Source organism: Tursiops truncatus, chromosome 1 (genome assembly GCF_011762595.2).
Source record: "Tursiops truncatus isolate mTurTru1 chromosome 1, mTurTru1.mat.Y, whole genome shotgun sequence".
NCBI lineage: Eukaryota > Metazoa > Chordata > Mammalia > Artiodactyla > Delphinidae > Tursiops > Tursiops truncatus.
This window is the reverse complement of record NC_047034.1, coordinates 19,577,849-19,597,297: the sequence shown is the minus strand read 5'-3', so window position 1 is coordinate 19,597,297 and position 19,449 is coordinate 19,577,849. Positions and strand designations below refer to the sequence as shown.

The 19,449-nt window shown below is 46.4% G+C and overlaps 1 protein-coding gene across 3 annotated transcripts in view; it reads left to right on the top strand.

Moving 5' to 3' along the window:
- Positions 1 to 205: 205 nt before the first annotated feature.
- The window catches only part of DUSP10 (dual specificity phosphatase 10), an 81,762-nt gene continuing 62,518 nt past the window's right edge, over positions 206 to 19,449 (top strand). The window contains exons 1-2 of one of the 3 annotated variants that reach the window (XM_073800540.1): positions 206 to 326; positions 3,828 to 4,681. In XM_073800540.1, coding sequence (XP_073656641.1) covers positions 3,871 to 4,681 — 811 coding nt within the window. In that variant the 5' untranslated portion in view covers positions 206 to 326; positions 3,828 to 3,870. Of the gene's footprint in view, positions 327 to 1,477; positions 1,658 to 3,827; positions 4,682 to 19,449 lie in introns of those variants that run through there. The other 2 variants (XM_073800544.1, XM_004316294.4) reach the window with 2 other exon arrangements.

Below are 19,449 nucleotides of genomic sequence, written 5' to 3'. Positions count from 1 at the left end.
AGTTCATCTCCTCATCTCCACTTCTTTTCGTACCTCAAGACTTTCCCGCAGTTTCCCTGGTATTTTCCTGATGATGCACAGGCAGGCTCGCCATCCTCCCACCCCCTCTCCCCCCAATCCAATCCCCTCTTCTGCCGCGCGCCTCAGCCGGCGACCACTCCGGCGAAAGTCGCGAGAACCAAGAGGGGAGCGCCGCCTTCACGACGCTCCGCCGGCCACACTCAGTCGGTTATTTACTCAGCTCCGGCTCCTTTCCGCCAGCCGCTGCTGTTCCAGAAGCTCCGGGCAGGCGGTCCTCGGCTCGCTGGGGCCCTACGCGGTGGCCGGTAACTGCCGAGGCGCGCGGGGAAGGCGGGCTGCGGGTCGGTCGCGCGCGGCTCTGAGGAGCGGGGCGCGAGGACCCTGCGGGCGGGGTGGGAGAGGGGCCGCGGGCGGGCAGAGAGCCAGGCCTGGGTGGCGAGGCAGACGCACTCCAGGCCCCGGGACGCCCGGCCTAGGGGGTGGCGCCTGTGCCGCCCCTCGGGGCGCGCCCCCTGTAGCTTCTGGCCCGGGTCCAGGCCGCCGCCTCCAAGCAGCCCTCCGCAGCGCTGCCTTCGTGCTACGGGTGGAGCCCCGGTAGGCAGGCGGGGAAAGCGGGGGCGTGACAGGGGCGCAGATATAGGAGAGCCAGAGGGCGCCGCGCCACCTCCGCGCTGGGTAGCAGTAGGGCAGCCGGAGGGGCAGCGACATCTGCGGGCGGGCAGCCGACGCTTCCTGGCGGCGCGGGGCCGAGGGGGTGGCCCGGAGGACTCGGGCTGCGGCGAGGCTGGAGGGCCTCACTGCCCGTGGGCAGACGGCCGGCTCGCCAGACGCCCCAGAGCCCAGGTCCCCAGCGCGTGGCCCCAAGCCGCGGACTGGAGAAGAAGCGACGCCCCTGGCGGCATGCTCACATGCATCCCCCCGCGCGGGTGGCTCGGCGACGTCTGTGAATCTTGGGTTTATCAAGTCACGTCGAGCGACTCGGAGAACCTGTTCTTCCCGCTGGGGAGAGTGATCATTCTCGTTGCCACTTGCTTGTAGAAAGTTACTCCAACACGTTTGATCATCCGTCCAGAGTAAGAAGGGAAAGAAATAGCGTGGTCTGTCCGGGGGTGAGGGGACTTAGGGGGATCCCGCCAAGTGGGCAGAGCCAGTTTTAGCTGGAGCAGCGAGTCCAGCCCACTGACAATCCGGAAAGGGTTAACTGCATCCTGCCGGTTCGGTTTACATGTAAATAGAGAGCAGCTGCTCCGCGCGGGCCCCAGTTGGCCCTTTTAAGTTTTTGATTGGTTGCCAATGACATCACCGCCCGTGTTATAACACTGTGGACCCGAAGCGGCGTCGGATAAACCCTCCTTAAGGAGGCAAGGCCACGCCCTGGCTCCGCCCTCTCCAGCCACCCATTGGCCGCGGGCTGCTGCGAAGTAGCGGTTAGCTTTCTCTGGATTTCTATTGGTCCAACGCGCCGTCGGTCGGCAGCCGGCCCGCCCCCTCAGAACCTTACATTTACAGTGTAGCAAAAGAGAAAGTAACTATGTTGCTGCTGGAGATCAATGAAGCCAAGTGAATGAGGGCTGAATGTGCGAATCCACAGCCGAAGCGGAGCGCCAGATAGTGGAGGGTTACACTTATTTATGAAGTAAGTGGAAGTCACCGTGACTACTCCCGAGAGCCCGGGAGTGTAAGGCGGTGTGAATGTGTATGTGTGTGTGTGTGTGTGTGTGTGTGTGTGTGTGTGTGTGTTGCGATGGTCACGGAAGAGCCACAGCAGGTGAGGTTAAAGGGTTCCGGCTGTTGCCTCACGCTGCCCTGTGCGTTTACTCTCTCTGCAGTCTACTTGGATTGGGGGCGAGGAAAAAATGAGGTTTGTTGGGACGCTTTGCGGCAGTTTTAAATGCCAGGGACTTGTTAGTGCGCTGTGTTGCGAAGGGGGATGTTAAGTGCCCCAGGAGTGGGGAAGGAGCATTCTCTGACCACTTCATTTTCTTTCCAGTCCCTGACTAGAGGTGGAAGGACGACTAGCGAGGGAGAGGGGATAGCTCAGTATTTCTCTGGGAGGTTTCCTAGGCTAGTCTGGATGGTTTCACGGGCAATATATATTTACGCCCGACCCTCTGCTGCAGGGATGCAGATCTCTTTATACACTCCGCGCGTGTGTGTGAGAGAGAGTGTGTGTGCGCCGCGCACTCCGTGTGGAGGTGGGAGTCCCAGCTTGTGTCTCCGTGAACACGCTCATGCCCCTTTCAAGGGAAGTGGACTGTTGATCCTGGGAGGTACCCTACCAGGTAACACAATAGCAAAGACTTTCACTGCTTGGTCCAGCTGGGAAACAGTTATAGCTTCTGGAATAGTACTTGCTCTTCAAAAAATACTACGCAAGGGAGGGAGGGAAGGAGGGAGGGCGGGAGGGCAAGGGAGGAAAGAAGGGAGGGAAGAAAAGAGGAAGGGGGGGAGAAAAGGGGTTGGGTCCTTCTTGCCCATCCAAAGGTGGTGAGAGAAAGCTGAGTCGGTGGCGATCTGTGGATGTGATACGTGCGTGTCCCTGTGTGTGTGAATGTGTGGATTCTGCCTGTGACATTTTGGCTCTGTGTCAGAGAGTGGTGACAGTCCTGTGTAGAGGGATGTTCGATGACATTTTTCCAGACATCTCTTAAAGTTCGTTTAGATGAGCTACTCTTGCATGGGGTTTGGGTTCTTTTCTGTGTGTATGTCTAATAGGAGAGGAGCCATCAGGGCCCGGGTGTGGAGTGCCCCTGTGCCTACAGGGAGGAAGGAACTGTCCCTTTGCACGCGCCCTCTCATGAGACAGGAGATAGACCCCTGAGCAACTCTTTACTTCCCACAAGGACGGGCTCATTGGGAAGTCTTCTTAATGAATCCATCCTCTTGAAGAGGGGGGATATCTGTGTGGGATTGAAAGATTATGCATAACGGCTGCCTCCCATTGAGAAGATCTCTAGGATGTGCCTGTGGGGAAAGAAGGAGGGAGGAGAGTTGAAGTGGTCCTTTCCTTAAAGGCAGCAAGGGAGCAATCCAAGGGATGGATCTGCCAGAGTTGGGGTTTCCAGACCTGGCTCCTTGGCTTGAGGCTTCATTCTAGGAGACTAGTTTGTAATGAAAGAGGAAATGCAGATTAATTTATAAGAGGCTAATTGGAAACATGGGAGGTTTTAATATGACTTTGTTGTGCTTTTCAAAGGACTCAGTAGAATGGAAAGTAAGAATAGCTGGCAGTTAAAGAGATTCACTTAGGGGGATGCTTTCATTTTGATGTGCAGAAAGTTGACATCCGCCCCTGATGTATATTTAGCTGCCGTATATTCCCGTGAGCCATGCCAGCACTCTTGGTCATTCCTTTACCTTTGCAGTGGGTGAAGGAATTACATGGAAAGTATGCACGGGTGGACGCATGGGTCTTTCTCAGACGGTTGCATTAACTTCTGCCCAGGAGATGAGGCCCAGAAGAGATGCCTCTTAAGAGCCTTCCCTTCTGTCTTCAGCTTTTCTAATTCTTTGTGCTTTTACCTTTTCTCAGGCTGGACTTTGGTGTGGGTCGGTGGAAGGTTGTTCATCAACATTTGCATAGACTTTACATCCAACCTTAGACTTAGCAAGAACTGGGGGGTCCTCAGGTTTGCATCTTCTTTGAATCCATAGCAATGAGCTTCAGGCTTTGAGAGTGACAGGGTAAAGGGCACTTAGGACAACTTCGCTCAGAGGGATGCAAAGCCCCTTCCTAGGGATTGGATTCGACTGCCTTTTGTGTCACATGACTTTATTCTTTCTTTCCCCCCTCCCCTTCTTTACAGACTGTCTTGAGTTCTTCTTGAATTGCCAGTTTTCAGCCTCCTCATGCCTCCGTCTCCTTTAGACGACAGGGTAGTGGTGGCACTGTCTAGGCCTGTACGACCTCAGGATCTCAACCTTTGTTTAGACTCTAGCTACCTTGGCTCTGCCACCCCTGGCAGTACCAGCCACCCTCCTGTCATCGCCACCACCGTTGTGTCCCTAAAGGCTGCGAATCTGACGTATATGCCCTCATCCAGCGGCTCTGCCCGCTCCCTGAATTGTGGATGCAGCAGTGCCAGCTGCTGCACTGTGGCAACCTACGACAAGGACAATCAGGCCCCAACCCAAGCCGTTGCCGCCGGCACCACCACCACCACCATTGGAAGCTCTACCACCTGCCCGGCCAACCAGATGGTCAACAACAGTGAGAACGCAGGCTCTCTAAGTCCATCAGGTGGGGTGGGCAGCCCTGTGTCAGGGACCCCCAAGCAGCTAGCCAGCATCAAAATAATCTACCCCAATGACTTGGCAAAGAAGATGACCAAATGCAGCAAGAGTCACCTGCCGAGCCAGGGCCCCGTCATCATTGACTGCCGGCCCTTCATGGAGTACAACAAGAGTCACATCCAAGGAGCTGTCCACATTAACTGTGCCGATAAGATCAGCCGGCGGAGACTACAGCAGGGCAAGATCACTGTCTTAGACTTGATTTCCTGTAGGGAAGGCAAAGACTCTTTCAAGAGGATCTTTTCCAAAGAAATTATAGTTTATGATGAGAATACCAATGAGCCGAGCCGAGTGATGCCCTCCCAGCCACTGCACGTAGTTCTCGAGTCCCTGAAGAGAGAAGGCAAAGAACCTCTGGTGTTGAAAGGTAATGCCCCCACCCCCTCCCCGAGCACAGTCCTGGTAAGCCTGGGGTCACTCTGGGTTTTCTCTTAGAAGTAACAGCATCCTCCTGCAAAAAAAAAAAACAAAAACAGAATTGCCTATCTTCTTCTTGTCTTCCCTTCCATGCCCTCTCAATTATTTTGGGGTTGGGAGAGAAACCCAGCAGCCTTGAACTGATAGCCAGAAGATTTGGGCTCTAGTCTTCATTCACCTTCTCATTTGCATTGTGCAAGTCATTTCCCCTCTTGGAGACCGTTTTCTCATCTTTCTATAAAGGGGCTTTATGACACCAGATGGCATCTCCAGTCATGCCTGGTCTGGTAGTTCTAGTCCAGTCAAACTAGCTGGAAAGTTCTTGTCTCTCAGACTTAATCAAAGTTGATGGAACAGAGGAAACCGCAACTGGGGTGAACTACAGGGAAACCTCCAGGTACCAGTTTTTGGTGGGAAATTCTTCCTCTTTCTCACCTCTCTGAAAGTGACCTTCAGGAAGGGCAGAGAGCTGTATTCTAAGGTCCCTCACAAAGTATAAGTTCACCCCAAACATCCGTTCCTCTGCCAGAGCTTCAAGGGACAGAGTCATTTTTATGAAATACTCCCCAGCCCCGCCCCCCAGTTCCTTCTGGCATCACCTGACAACCGTTGGCATCATGGCTCTCCCTAAGATGGGGTGGTGGGTCACTTGCCCCACTGAGCACAGAATAACTGGCAGGTCAGTGTCGCTGAGCCCTGGCAGCAGGAATTAATTGCTCCCTGGTCTCTGGGCTCCTTCCACACAGCATTGCCTAACCTAGTAGTGGAGCCCGCGTCTCGTATCCAGCCCAGGTGTGCCTCTTTGCCCTCGGATGCCATTCTTTGGGGCACTGCACACCACACTTCATCTTCGGTGTCTTCTGTCAGGGGGTAGTGGTGGTAGTGAGAGATAGGCATCTTATTTCTTCTCTTCCCAAGTGTGTTGAGTCAAGGCATACAGTCTGGGCCACATCACCAGCCAGTCTCGTGCGGTGTGTAGACCAAAGACGTTGCTGGGTTCCTTTGAACACCTTGCATATTTAAATTGCAACAGGCCATTGGGCTGAGCAAGTTAGGAGTTTTACCTTTGTGGGCCAGCTCTGCCATTCTTTTTCTTGTCTTCCCAATGGTGCATTCTGCCTTTTGTTAAGCAGTGTTCTTAGAAATACAGTTCTGAATGTCTTTGACATCATCCCTTCTGCCCACCCTTACTGCCCTCAAACCTGCTCTTGTTGGGCTCAGCTAGCACAAAAGTATGGCTTTCCTTGGGCTGGTGGGCCCTCAGGAGAAGGAGAACATCATGGAAGTTGCATCCAGAGAGTTCCCAGCAGCTCCCAGGTATTTTTTTTTTGTTGCTGATGGGTTTTCTTGGGGTTACAGATATGCTCAGATTTCCTCTGTGTACCCCTGTATTTTATTGTTTTGTATTCTTGTTTGGCTGACTTTGAGTGATTCCCAGTAGGTTTACCCAGCTAGCGTTCTGTCCCCATGATCTTGGCTTCTCTCATCTTTTTTGGATGAGAAAATACAGTCTCCAAACTTCCCATTTGTAATAGTTTGTCTTGGGGAGCCAAGAAGGGGAGAACCAATGCAATGATCTTGAGGGTGGTCTGTTGCTCATGTAGAGTAGATGTCATTGAGGGAAAGCAGACCTTTTGTGTCTGTATGATCTGAGGACAGGCATCACATAATCCACATGAAGATGACCCTGGACATGAACATAGGGTGATTAGGAAGAGGTGGAGATTCTACCCTCTACTTTGCAGTGGGCATTGTTGTGTATGAGTGTGGCTTGTCAATCGCTGGGCAATGAATCTCCTAGGTGTTACTGATCAAAGTGGGGTTCCTTTCCCCCTTTCCGGTGGATGCAGCTGAGAGCCCGGGCAGCCTGCGCTTGTTCCTCAGTGTCAGTGAGGAAGATTGCCTCAATGGGGCGGGGCCGGACATGCTGCTGACCTCACCACTGGGTGCCTGGGAGGCCGCTGTGAGGGCTCATCATTTTCGGGTTGGTGAGACACAGCGGCGGTCGACCTGGAAGACGCGCTGGTGGTAGAGGTTGGATTATTTGTAGTTTGGGGGGCTCTTTCTTCAAATATCTGGGAATTTGGTTGAATATATGTAGTTCAGGAGCAAAAGGATCAGTAATCTACTTTATTATTTTTGTCATTATTACTTTGGTCTCTTTTGGGGGAATGGCCTAGAATTGGGACCACAATGGGGAGGAAGGGAAAGAGATTGGTATTCGAATGCCCCTCGCTACCCTTTCATCTGGGTAAACCAAACGTTAATACCATAGCACCACTGAGGTGAAAAGTGGGGTGGGCATCTCTCAGAAGGCATAGCCAGCAACTTCTCCTAGGTTCTTGAGTGGGTCAAGCAGACCATTCTGGTCTGGCTTCTCTGCTGAGGTTTATTAGTAACCCCCTCCATTAGTGATGTAAGATTTTATTTTAGCGAGAGTGGCGGTGGTACCATTTTGGAATGAGTGACTTTTGTAGGGTAGATCTGGGGTGGGGGTAGTTAGAATCTAAGGTCGAAACTTCTAAGGCTTCATTAGCTTATTTTCAGAGATTTCAGTATAATCTCGGGTAATTTATGGCTGACCCATCTGATTCTCTGGTTTATGTTTGTAAACACCGGTTGCTACCCTCCCTGTCCAAGTTTTATGTCCCCCTCTTTCAATGCCATGTTCTCCATTTTTGGTGCTGCCCGTCAAGCAGAGCGGCTGCTCAGATACCATTTTAGTCATGCTGTGTCAGGTTGGGAAGAAACTGATCAGAGGCGCAGAAGCCCCTGGGATTAAGTTACTCTTCTAATTTACAGTCCCGTCCCTGTTGTGACCTATGTCTGAATCTGTGTTTTCTTCTCATCTTCCGAAGAATAAATGGCATCAGACCTGTGCTTCTATTCAACCTGGCAAAAAATGATCCAAATGAATGTATATTTAGAGACCTGCAAAGTCTTTGAAAGAATTACAAGCTGTTTTACACAAAGTTGAGGTTTAATGTGATTTCTCACCCAACTCAATAAGGAGGCTAGACAGTTCTGGGTTTTTCAGAATGAGAGCTACCATCTTTGCCATGATGCTTATAAGGCTCCCTTTCTTTTTAGCAAGGCTGTGTTCAGGGAAATAATTTGTCACTTACCTATGTAGGAAAGGTTAGTCTACCATCACCTCCTCTTTAAAGACAGTCTATGCCTTTAACATTTTTATTATGAAATATTTCAAATACAGAGAAACATAGAAAAGAGTATCATGGGTACCCATCTACCTAGTACCCAGATTAAACAATTGTTAACACTTTCCCTATTTGCTGTCTCTTCTTTTCTTGGTTGTTGAAAGATTTTAGAGTATAGACAATATTTGAATGTATTTCAATATGTTTCATGTTTAAACTTAATATTTTCAAATTAAGAAGGCTGGGAATATTGTATAGTATAGTATGGACAACATTTTCACTCCTAAACACTGGTGTCATGTGCCCATTGTTGAGAGATTTTCGAGCTTGAAATTCCACTCTGACTAACTGGCTATCAGGTCTACGGAGAAGCATCCCCCCCGCCTCAGAGTGGGAGGTTTCCAGGCACCTCCTTGGGGGTCTATAGTGCTCCCCTAACACGAGGGTCTGTCAGGGCCCGTGCCTGTACTTGCTCTGTGCTGTCACAAAACAAAGAGTGACTGATTGCTTCATCCTCCAACAGGCCTGCCTCTGTCTGTATCAGAGACATTTATTGGGGAGAGGGAGGGGGAAGAGTGAGCATCAATTCAGGAGGCTGATGCATAGGGAAGATTCCATGACAGAGAGAATTAGCTTCTTACGCTAGAAAACTTTCCTTCGCAACTCCTGAGATGAGCGACATAGGTGGCGCATTTTCCCATAGTCAAAAAGGGCTCTAAGTAAACACTTGTAGGCAGTGCTGAGTCTGATGACAAAGTGAAGGTCTATGTGCAGAAATCAGAGACCCCGGGGAAATATTCTTTCTCTTTCCTGCTTTGTTTTGTGAGGGGGAACAAAAGTCTTCCTCTTGCCTGTCAGGGATGTTAGGAGGATTTTTTCTTTTTCTTAAGCAGGTGAAATAAGGGCATAATATATACCCACAAATGTGTTATTCTGAGCTTCTGTTGAATATCCAAACATGCTGAATATTAGCCTTATAGCAAATGGTGGAGAGATCCAGGCAGGACTGGGGATCCAGCCTGTCTGGGCTCTGGTCTTGGCTCGCCCCTTTCTAGCTCTGTGCCCTTTACTGATGGCTACTTCGCTTACTTCCTTGCTTTCCCCATTTACCAAAAAGGATATAACAGTAGCTGTCTCATGGTGGTAGTTTAGATATTAAATGAATTAATGGGTACAAAGTGTCTAGAACAGTTCCTCATACAGGGTGAACACTCAGTACATGTAGCTTAATATTATTACTGTTGGTCGAACAGAAATGATGGTATCAGTAAAAGTGCAATTTTAGCTCCTCTTCCAAAGGAGTGCAGATAACAAGCTAGGTATAGCAGTGAGTGTGTGTGTGTGTGTGTGTGTGTGTGTGTGTGTGTGTGTTGCTAGGGCTTAAAAATAACTTGGTGACTGTTACCTAATTTAAGTAGCATACAGTTGGAGTGCCAAGTAATTACAAAGATGTGTTGGGTCAGAAGGCCAGAGTAATTTAGGCATATCCTAGAATTATTTATTTGTAGGGGAGTTTGTAAAAACGTGATGATAAATCTGTCCAACGAATGTCCCATAACTAAATAATGAAAGTATAAAACAATTAAGCTTTGCTTTTTCTGGCCTCTCATCAGGCTGATTTATTTTTGGAATAAGGATTGTAGTCTGACTATAAAAGGGGAGGTGGAAGGAGGGGCAGTGTGCTTCATCTTGAAAAGTTCTCGAAGCTTTGAGTTGTGATGAGATGGAAGGTGGAGGGAAAAGGAGGAAATTCATTGAAAGACCCTCTCATGTCTTTAAGCGAGTCTTGAACCCTCCCCTGAATTGGTTCTCATTTGCCTACACCCTCTCTAAGCTTTTGGATGTACTATTCTGCTTCCTAATTGAAAGCGAAAAGCTGTTTCCTGTTCACTGTGTGTTCAGCAGAGTGGCGTTTAGCTCACTTACACCTGAGCTCCAATCGAGGCTTTTCTGCTGACCAGCTAGAGGTGTCCTTAGGCAACTCAGGTTACCCCTCTGAGCCCATTTCTCTTCATTGTACAACAGGGATAATTCCAACATCAAGGATGAACTCAGACAATGTAAATAGAGTGTCTGGAACGTAGATCGCTCTCAGTAAATCAGGTCCCTGGGCTCTGCTCCCCTACCCCGCCCATGGCCTTTCAGAACCTCTTCCATAAGACTGGGGGGGGCGGGAGGGGAATGGGCCCTTGTTCTGAGCACAGCATTAGGGCGCATGTTAAGTAGGAACCACTTGTCCTCAACCATTCAGATCAGTTAAGTTAACCACCTGGCTTCTCAAGGACAAGTTCAAGAAACTCCTCCTAGCAGTGGTAGATAATGCTTTTAGATGAGAAAAAGCAGGGTAGAGGAAGAGAGATTTGGCAAAATCACAGGAGCAGAAACACTCTCTACCACGCAGCCTCGTGGTGCCTGTGCTCTCAGGAGCTGGCGTGCGTCTCTGACCAGGAGCTGCCCCTGCTTCCTTCATTCCAGTGTTAGCAGCAGCCAGACTCTCCCTGGCTCAGCATTGCTGGGGAGGGCATAGAAATATGTTGCTTTGTAGTCCCTAGGCAACTGTTTTCTAAAAGATTTTTTTTTTGATGTGGACCACTTTTAAAGTCTTTATTGAATTTATCACAGTGTTGCTTCTGTTTTATGTTTTGGTTTTTTGGCCACAAGGCATGTGGGACCCTAGCTCCCCAACCAGGGATTGAACCTGCACCCCTTGCATCGGAAGGTGAAGTCTTAACCACTGGACCACTAGGGAAGTCCCGTCCCTAGGCAATTTAATTCTAGTAGGTAGATAAAGGTACATGAGGGCTTCCCTGGTGGCGCAGTGGTTGAGAGTCCGCCTGCCAATGCAGGGGACACGGGTTCGTGCCCCGGTCCGGGAAGATCCCACATGTTGTGGGGCAGCTGGGTCCGTGAGCCGTGGCCGCTGAGCCTGCGTGTCTGGAGCCTGTGCCCCGCAACGGGAGAGGCCACAACAGAGGCCCGCGTACCGCAAAAAAAAAAAAAAAAGGTACACGACACACAAGGGGCAGAAATTCTAATCCCAGGAGAGGTCATGTCACCTCTTCTGAACTCAAGTACCTCAGGTTTTAGAATAGGAAGGGGCCTTAGAGGTCACCTAGTCCAAGAGTCTTCACTGAAGGCTGTTCCTTGGAATCACCTGGGGCAATTTAAAACCTGGGATGCTCAGTTCCCACTTCCAGAGATTCTCATTAAACTGGTCTGGGGTCCAGCTGGAACATCAAGACTTTTAAAAGCCCCCCCAGGTGGTTCTAACCTGCCGCAAACTTTGGGAACCATCCATCTCGTCCGGTCTTCTCATTATGCAGTTACAGAATTGGGGCCTAGAGAGGTTTATTGCTCATCCAGGGTCACATGCATGATTCATTTCAGAGCCTTAGTGCAAAAAAATAGGTCTTGCCAGGTTGATATGTTGATTATGTGTGTGTATTATTATCTAATGATAACAGTATCTATTGTATAGCATACACATATAAAGTAATATAATATATTTAATCAATCATTTTGAGTATCGCTACCTTTTTCTTGAATTTTGAGATTTCAGTCCAGAAGTATAAGGACCTAAGTCTTTTGAAACCAGCAGACTCATGGTCCTGATATTTACCTGGATCATAGACGTATGAGACAAATGTTAATGATGTCAATCCCATCTTCTAGGGAATTTAATGGTTTCAGGAAGCGCTGGAAAACATTTATCAAAATGCGCCCCTGTACCCAAGTGTTTCAAGTTTCTAGGGACTTTTGGGTCTGTTGGGTTCCACGGATGTACAGCCTTGTGGGTACAGGAGATTCATTCATTATTTTCAACAAATATTACTGAATGCCTTCTATGTGCTAGGCACTGGTCTTCAGGCTGAGGCACCTGCCATCATAACTCTGATATTCTAAATGTTAGGATGAGAGCATATATATGGACCGGGCTAGTATTCCGAACTCTTTCCACCTTGAAGATCATGTACCTGTTCGGATCCTTCATCCTCTACTGCTCCACAATCTTGTTTAGGGAGCAGTTTATCTTTAGGAAATATCGTTCTCCTGGGAAGTACATGCTGGTGTGGCCTTTGGCTTTTTTCTCCTTTCTTTTTCCCTTTCAAGATAGAGTCTGGCCTTTTCTAAGCACATCGTTGTGGGCCAACATTTTCTTTCCGAAGTCTTGATCCGAACAGAATTTTTTTCTTTATTTGTCGTTTTTTTTAATGGAAAAGGAAGCATACATTCTCTCTCTGCCTCAAGAAGCTCAGGGCGGACAGGCCTCCTCTGTGCATTGGAGTGGAACTTTGTAATCTGAACCTCACTAATTTGGGACATGTTGCTGATAGGGACAAGACCTGTGTTTATTTTTTCCTGCATGCTCTCTATGAAAAGAGGACATGCTAAGCAAACAAACACTGTAAATGGTATTTCAAAGACAAGGTTTTGGCTTGCTTAGGAAAAAAGAAGAGTTTGCGAGTACAGTTAAAAACCACTCTAAGGGACAGGGCTGGAATGAAAACACAAGTGTCTGTCATTTTGAAGCCTGTGCTATTTCCCCTAAACCATGTGGGCTCCTCTTGGGCAAATTTTCTGTGGCTGTGTATCCATGTACTATATACTGTATATGAATATCATATAACTTTACTAATTCAGAAAAATGGGAGGGAAGAGAAAAGAATAAGGATGAACCACAGCCTGAATTTTATTGTAGAACATTTCAAAATATCCATTTTACATTCATGTTGATGTAGTGTCCTTTCTAATTATGAAGTCTCTGACTCTAGATGTTTTCATCCATAAGCTAAGAGGAAGGTCTTAGCATCCTTTTTTTCTCAGCCTATTGTCTGTATCATCTATTATTACTTAAAAGTTGGGGGGGGGGATATATATATATATATATATATATATATATATATATATACCACTCCCCCCCCCCCAGCAAGACCCATATTTTATGGAATTTAAAGGAAAAGGAAACTTGAGCCTATGCTTTTGGATAAAGAAATGAGCTGTGCAGCTTGGTATTTTCATATAAGATAAAGGTTATTACCCCCTGCTCTGCCTCTGGCAAAGGGATAATCACTATCAGGAAGAAAAGGTTTGCAGATTCATCACATTATCTGTCTCGCCTTAATGTTTAATTTGTGGTGACGGTCTACTCATCGTGTGTTTTGCCCCCCTAAGACTGGAATTTCATGGAAAGCAAAACAAAGCCAAACTCTTCCCGAGTGCTTCGACAGAGGGTTTGGTTTTCTTTGTCTTCCCACCCGGTGGACCCCCGTCAGGCATCTGTTGCCCAATTCTCAATCAAGTAAATAGATGAAGCTGCCTGATCCAGGGGGCAGCGTCAGGCTGTCCTCCCCTCGAGGTGCGTAAGCTTCTCCCGTTATGATGTGAGCTCAAGTGATTTTATTTTGTGTCCCTGGGTCAGGAGGCTGTCACCACTCTGTGGCAGAACATTACTGTCCAGTGCTTTACTACTTGATGCTTATTCTATGGGAGAAATAATCCCACATTCTTTGCATCGCGGCCCCGGGTTCCACTACTCCTGGGCTAAATATCACCAGCTGTTGCTACTGGCAAGTGGAAAGGAAAAACAGATTGGGGGGAGAGGAAGTAGGAACAGGGGTATAGAGGGAGCAGAGCGGTGTGAGGGCAGAGGGTCCTCTCAGAGTCAGAGACAGCACCTTCCCGCTCTTGGACTGAGGTCCCAGGTTCCAGTTTTCAAGACTGTGAATTACTGTCATTAGTTATTACAGCGTGTCTGCGTCCCTCTTAAAATAATAAGATGAGACAGCCTTCCAAGGGGAGCTTCCTTGAAGGGATAGAGGACATTTTCTTGGGTCTTGTATTTCTAGTCTTACTAAATAGCATATTTTTATGATAAGATTTATAAGAACGCTCTGATGGTTCTCATGAAGTGAAATTTTACTCTGACCGTGGAACACCATTTAATCACATATAACTACTCTGGGTCTGACCAACCTATCATCCTCAAAATTAGAAAATTATTTTCCAGATAGTTTGGGGAAAAAATATAAAAGCGATTGACTGCTTTCTATGTGCTGGGCATTGGGCTGTCACATACATGTCTTACTTAGCTCTCAGCACAACTTGTTGAGAGAGGTTTTAGATTCCCAGTTTTACAGAAGAGGAATCGGAGGAGGAGATTCAATATTTCTGCCCCCAGATTATTAACCAGTGAGTTGCAGAACAAGTATTAAAACCCAGTTTTAAGGATCTCAAAGGCCAAGTTCTTTCCAGGCTGGCCACATGTTTATTTACAAGTGCACTGTATATCTCATTCCTTAGGGTCACTTTGTGCTTTATCTATGAAGTGTCCTTGGTTACGATACTTCCCCCACTGCCCATTTTCTTGTATCTCCTCAACTGAAAACTCCAGTGCTAAGAGTGGCTGACTGTGTCCTCAACGAAGAGCTGGCTTTCCAATGACCTCACCCTGAATTCTATCGTGGCTTTTGGAAACTTCAAATTTTGGTCATGGCAGAGACTTTTAACTAGAGCAACCAATCAATGAAACAAATGTTTGAAACCCGCAACGATTATTTCTAGCATTTATGAAATGTTTGCTGTCTTAGCGGACTCTGTGCTCAGAGCATTATGTCTCATGATAACATTCCAGTCTACATATGAGTGACTGAGGCTCAGAGAGGTCCAGGCACTTGTCGAGGTCACTCAGCTGGTACCTGGTAGCCACTGGGCATAGTGCTCTGAGGCTCCTGCTCCATGTATTTTCAATGTGGAGAACTTTAGAATGCTTTCTCCTAGTAGCCTGTGGATATGAGAATGATGCTTTCTTCTTTTGTCCATATTCATGTACTTCCTTTCTAGAGTGGGAAGTAGATAAGTGAGAAGGAAGACAGGTATGAAATTATAGTTAGTGAGTAAGAAGGAATGTTTGATGGGTATGTATGACTACATCCCAAGACTCTAAGATCCAATGGTATTTGATTGCTTATGTTTTATAATCATTATCCGTTCTATTAGTGTGGATAATATATTAATTGTGGGGTTTCTTTTCCCCCTCAAGTGTGTGAAGAAAGAATTTCTACTTGGTTATCCTTACCTTTGGGAAAGTGAATTCTCTGGGATAAGTGAAAAAGAATGTTATCAGACTATTTACTAACTGTTGGTTTCGTCTTCTGCTTTCCTCTCCTTATCTTTCTTTTTCCTCTCTATAGTCTAAGCCTCCAAATATAGCTCAGGGAATCTGGGAGTGTGGCAGGGACAGACTGTAGAGAAAGCATGATTAACACCCTTGAAGGATAGCCGGATGGACCCCTGGGGACCCTGTGCTTGAAGTAGTATTCATTCAGACAGATTATTGAGTATTTGTTTCAACTGTCCCATGTTACAGATATAGAAACTGCTTACTTACCCAAGAGCACATAAGTAGCTGGTAGCAGAACTGGCATAGAATCCATGTTTCCTAACTCTCTGTACAGTAATTATCCTTTAAATCCCAGTGGGAGTATCATCCTTTGGTTTGGATTTGAGTTGTTATTAAATAAGCAAATCTTGTGGGTCCAAGTGTTTGGCCAGGTTGCTTCATGTTTTCTTTCCCTTCCCCTTTGTAACGAGGTGATTAAGTGACTTCTCAATGAATCGGTCTGCCGATTTGCATTTGTATTCAGCTTTCCTATTAGAAATGTGTATCTTTTCTAGCAGAGGGAATATAGTAAATTAACAGCACAGATTCTAGAACCAGACTGCTGAGTTTGAATCCTAACTTCATCACTTACTAATAGCATGAAGTTGAGCGAAATAAGTTTGGTGTGCCTCAGTTTTCCTATCCGTAAAACAGGGAAGGTAATGACAATTTTCTCATGGGATTGAGGATTAAATTAGATAATTCGTATACAATGCCAGGCACATAATAGCTAACATATATTACAAATGTACCATCATTATATCATATATCTGCAATAAAAATTCATCACCATATATTTATTTCCAAGGAATAAATGAGTAATAGATACAGTCACATGAATTGACATCACCACTGGTGCAATGTTAAGTAGAAACAACTCTTTGATGCTTGGTAGATTATTTTTTGTTTGACGGTTTGGAAAAACCCAGTGTTTCTAGTGGGGTGGATAGATAACTACATAAGGACTTTTTTCTGAATCAGCACCATACTGGAAAATAATACTATTTCTATGTAAGGAAATCTTATAAAATTAAATGTTAGCAAAGACTCAATTATATACCCATTGTTGGACTATTAAGAAAATTTTAGAAAGAAAAATTACATGACATACTAATCTCCCTGACTGGCTTAGTTTCACTTTTACATATCCTCTGCATTCTTTACCCATATTTGTGCATATTTTGCAGAGTTTTTCATACAGAAACTGAAATTCATTTTCACTTTATATTGCAAGTACTTTTGCTTCCTGTATAGTCATCATAGGTTCGCTCTGAATGTTATAACGTGTCTTATTTTATGGGAGGTATCACATTTTACTGAACACGTTTGCCTGTTCATGAAGTTAAGATTGTTTCCAAGCTTTTGATATTGTAAGAGAAACCTCTGGAGGGAATCCCTTGTTTGGGAGCTTCTCTACTTTTCCACTGAAGAATGGAAGCTCGGGGCCAGCCACCTTGGATTTATTTCCCCCCCACCCCAATCCCCCTTCATTTTTTCATTCCTGCTTTTCTCTTCAGAAAACAAGCTCCAGCTCCCTACTAAAGTTATTGGTTTGTACCAAAGTCTTTATCTTTCATCACAGATCTTTGCACAAATTCCGATTGTGTGTGCAACACACATGCCCTAAGGCATGTGCTGTAAATCTCCTGCTTCTGCCTTGGTGGGCAGAGTGAGGAAGTGTGGAGGCCCCATTCAGCACTATTAAAAACCAGAAGCTATAGTGGAAGTGAATGATCTGGCGGGGCCAATGCCACCTTGTTTCATAAATCTGAGTCACTCCCAGTTTGATGCTGTTGATAAGATGCTTTGAAAGGGACATCCTTGTGAATAACAAGAGAGAGAGTTCGATTTTGTGAGGTGTTAATAGGTGTTTGTGCCCCTACCCCTTTCCCCCCTTTTTTTAAACCTTGGGGTTTTAGTGCAGCGCTGAAGTCTTCTGAGTGCTTAAGCAGTCAAAAGAATACATCAGGATGGAGAGACTATTCCCATTAGTTCTTTTGGCCAAATTAAGGTAAAATGCCCTTTAAATAGGAGCTAATTCTCTGACAGATAATTAGCTTGTCTTTCTTGATGAAGTATGTGAATTGGGTTGAGTTTATTATAATTAATCTTGCATATTATGTAAAAATGCATTTGTCTGGCCTTATTAGGTGAATCTCTTCATTCCTACCTTAAGGGTGGCTTGGAACCTTCACCCTCGCTCCGTTGAGAATTGACTGAATTAGATGAATGGCAGGGTGATGGACAGCTCTTGGTTATAAAGGTTGGGAGAAGCTGAAGGTGGGGAACCAGTATTCGAAGAGACAGAGCTTGCCTATTAATATCTGCACCTTTAAAAAAAAAAAAAGACACTTTGATGATGTTTTGGGTCCTGAGAATCAGATGCTACAAAGCTACCTAAATAATTACCTTGAAATCAATCTCCTGCTCATGACATTCTTCTGGATTTACAATGTGGAGCATTTTCTAGGAAGTGAAGAGTCGGGTGATTGGCAGGTACACTTGCTGGTGTCTGGGCAGTGATGCTGGGAGGTGGCCTGAGGGGGAGCAGAGGGGCTACTCGGTGACTTCATGAGCCAAAGCTCCTCCCTACAGTTCTTCCTCCCCACTCCCCAGCCATTCAGAGTTCCTTGAGACTCCCCATCTGGCTGCTTTCAGGACTTCTTTTCCCATTGAAAGCTATTGTCCATGGTTACTTCATTTTGCCAGTATCAAAATGTGCGTTGGGGAGATGGAATTTGGGAATGAAAGAGCACACTGTGGATAATTCATCCAAGAGCCTCTCTCCTCCAAGTTGAAGTGTTTCTTTTCCGGAGAAGAGAATGGCTATTTGCTGTTCTGTGGGAGCTGCCTGGCACACAGCTTAGAGCACCTTAGAGTTTAGGCCTTGGTCACGGCCTCTACACGTGTGTGCGCATGTGCACGCACACACATTTTAGGGAACATTTGTAAAATGGACACTGAGCATTAACTCATTTAATGAAGATAACAGTAGTCACCTCTATCTGCAGCCGCTACCCAATATAGTAGCCATGAGTCAACATGGGGCTTGAAATGAGATGAGTCCAAACTGAGGTGTGCTATATGTGTAAGATACATACTGGATTTCAAAGACTTTGTACACAGAAGAATGTAAGCTATTGCATTGATAATTGTTTTACTATTGATTGCATATTGGAATGACGCTATTTTAGACAGGTTGAGCTAAGTAAAATATAAAAGTAATATTAATTCTACCAGTTTCTTTTTCCTTTTAAAAGTGCAGCTATGAGAAAAAGATTTGTTATGTCGTAACTGTCATCATACTTCTCTTGAACGGTGCTGGTCTCTGTATACTAACAGTATTATTAGCTCTACTTTTTAGATGAGGAAACTGAGGCTCAGAGAGGTTAAGTAAATTCCCAAAGTCACACAGCAGAAAGTCAAACTCAGGCCAGTCTCACTGAAAAGCCGATGTTCTCCCCCAGGACAGAACTGTTGTGTGATGCAGAATTTGTCTGGCTTTTGCCCTTGGTGGTTCCTGGGAGGTAACTTCTAGTTACACCTGAGCTTATGCTACTGTGAGATGATTTAGAACAGGGGTAGGTCATCAGAAAGACTGACAATGTGATTAGAGGGTGGGGGCCTTGTGTTAGTCTGAGCTCCTCCTGGGAAGAAAGGGGGGCTGGAGATTGAGTTCAGTCACGTGACCAGTGGCTCAATCAATCATATCTACGTAATTAAGCTGCAATAAAAACTCAACACCAGGACTTCCTTAGTGGCGCAGTGGTTAAGAATCTGCCTGCCAATGCAGGGGACACAGGTTCGAGCCCTGGTCCAGGAAGATCCCACGTGCCGTGGACCAACTAAGCCCATGCACCACCACTACTGATTCTGGGCCATGAGCCACAACTACTGAAGTCCACGTGCTGCAACTACTGAAGCCCATGCGCCTAGAGCCCGTGCTCCACAGCAAGAGAAGCCACCACAATGAGAAGCCCGCACACCGCAATGAAGAGTAGCCTCCACTCGCCACAACTAGAGAAAGCCCACGCTTAGCAACAGACCCAACGCAGCCAAAAATAAATAAATTAATTAATTAATTAAAAACAAACAAACAAACAAAAAACTTAACACTAGGGCTGGGTTCAGCTTTTTGATTAATGAACACAGCCGTGAGCTGAAAGGGTGATGAGTCCGTAGGACACAGAAGCTCCTGGTTCAGGACCCTCCCAGATCTTGCTCTGTGTGTCTCTTCATTTGCCTGGTCCCGATCTGTATCCTTTATAGTAAAACCGTAATAGCAAGGAGAGCTCTGCAAGTCATTCTAGTGAACTAGCCAACCTGAGCGGGGTGTGGGAATCCCAGAATTTTCAGCCAATTGGTCAGAAGTGCGGGTCGCCTGGGAACCGCTGGACTTGT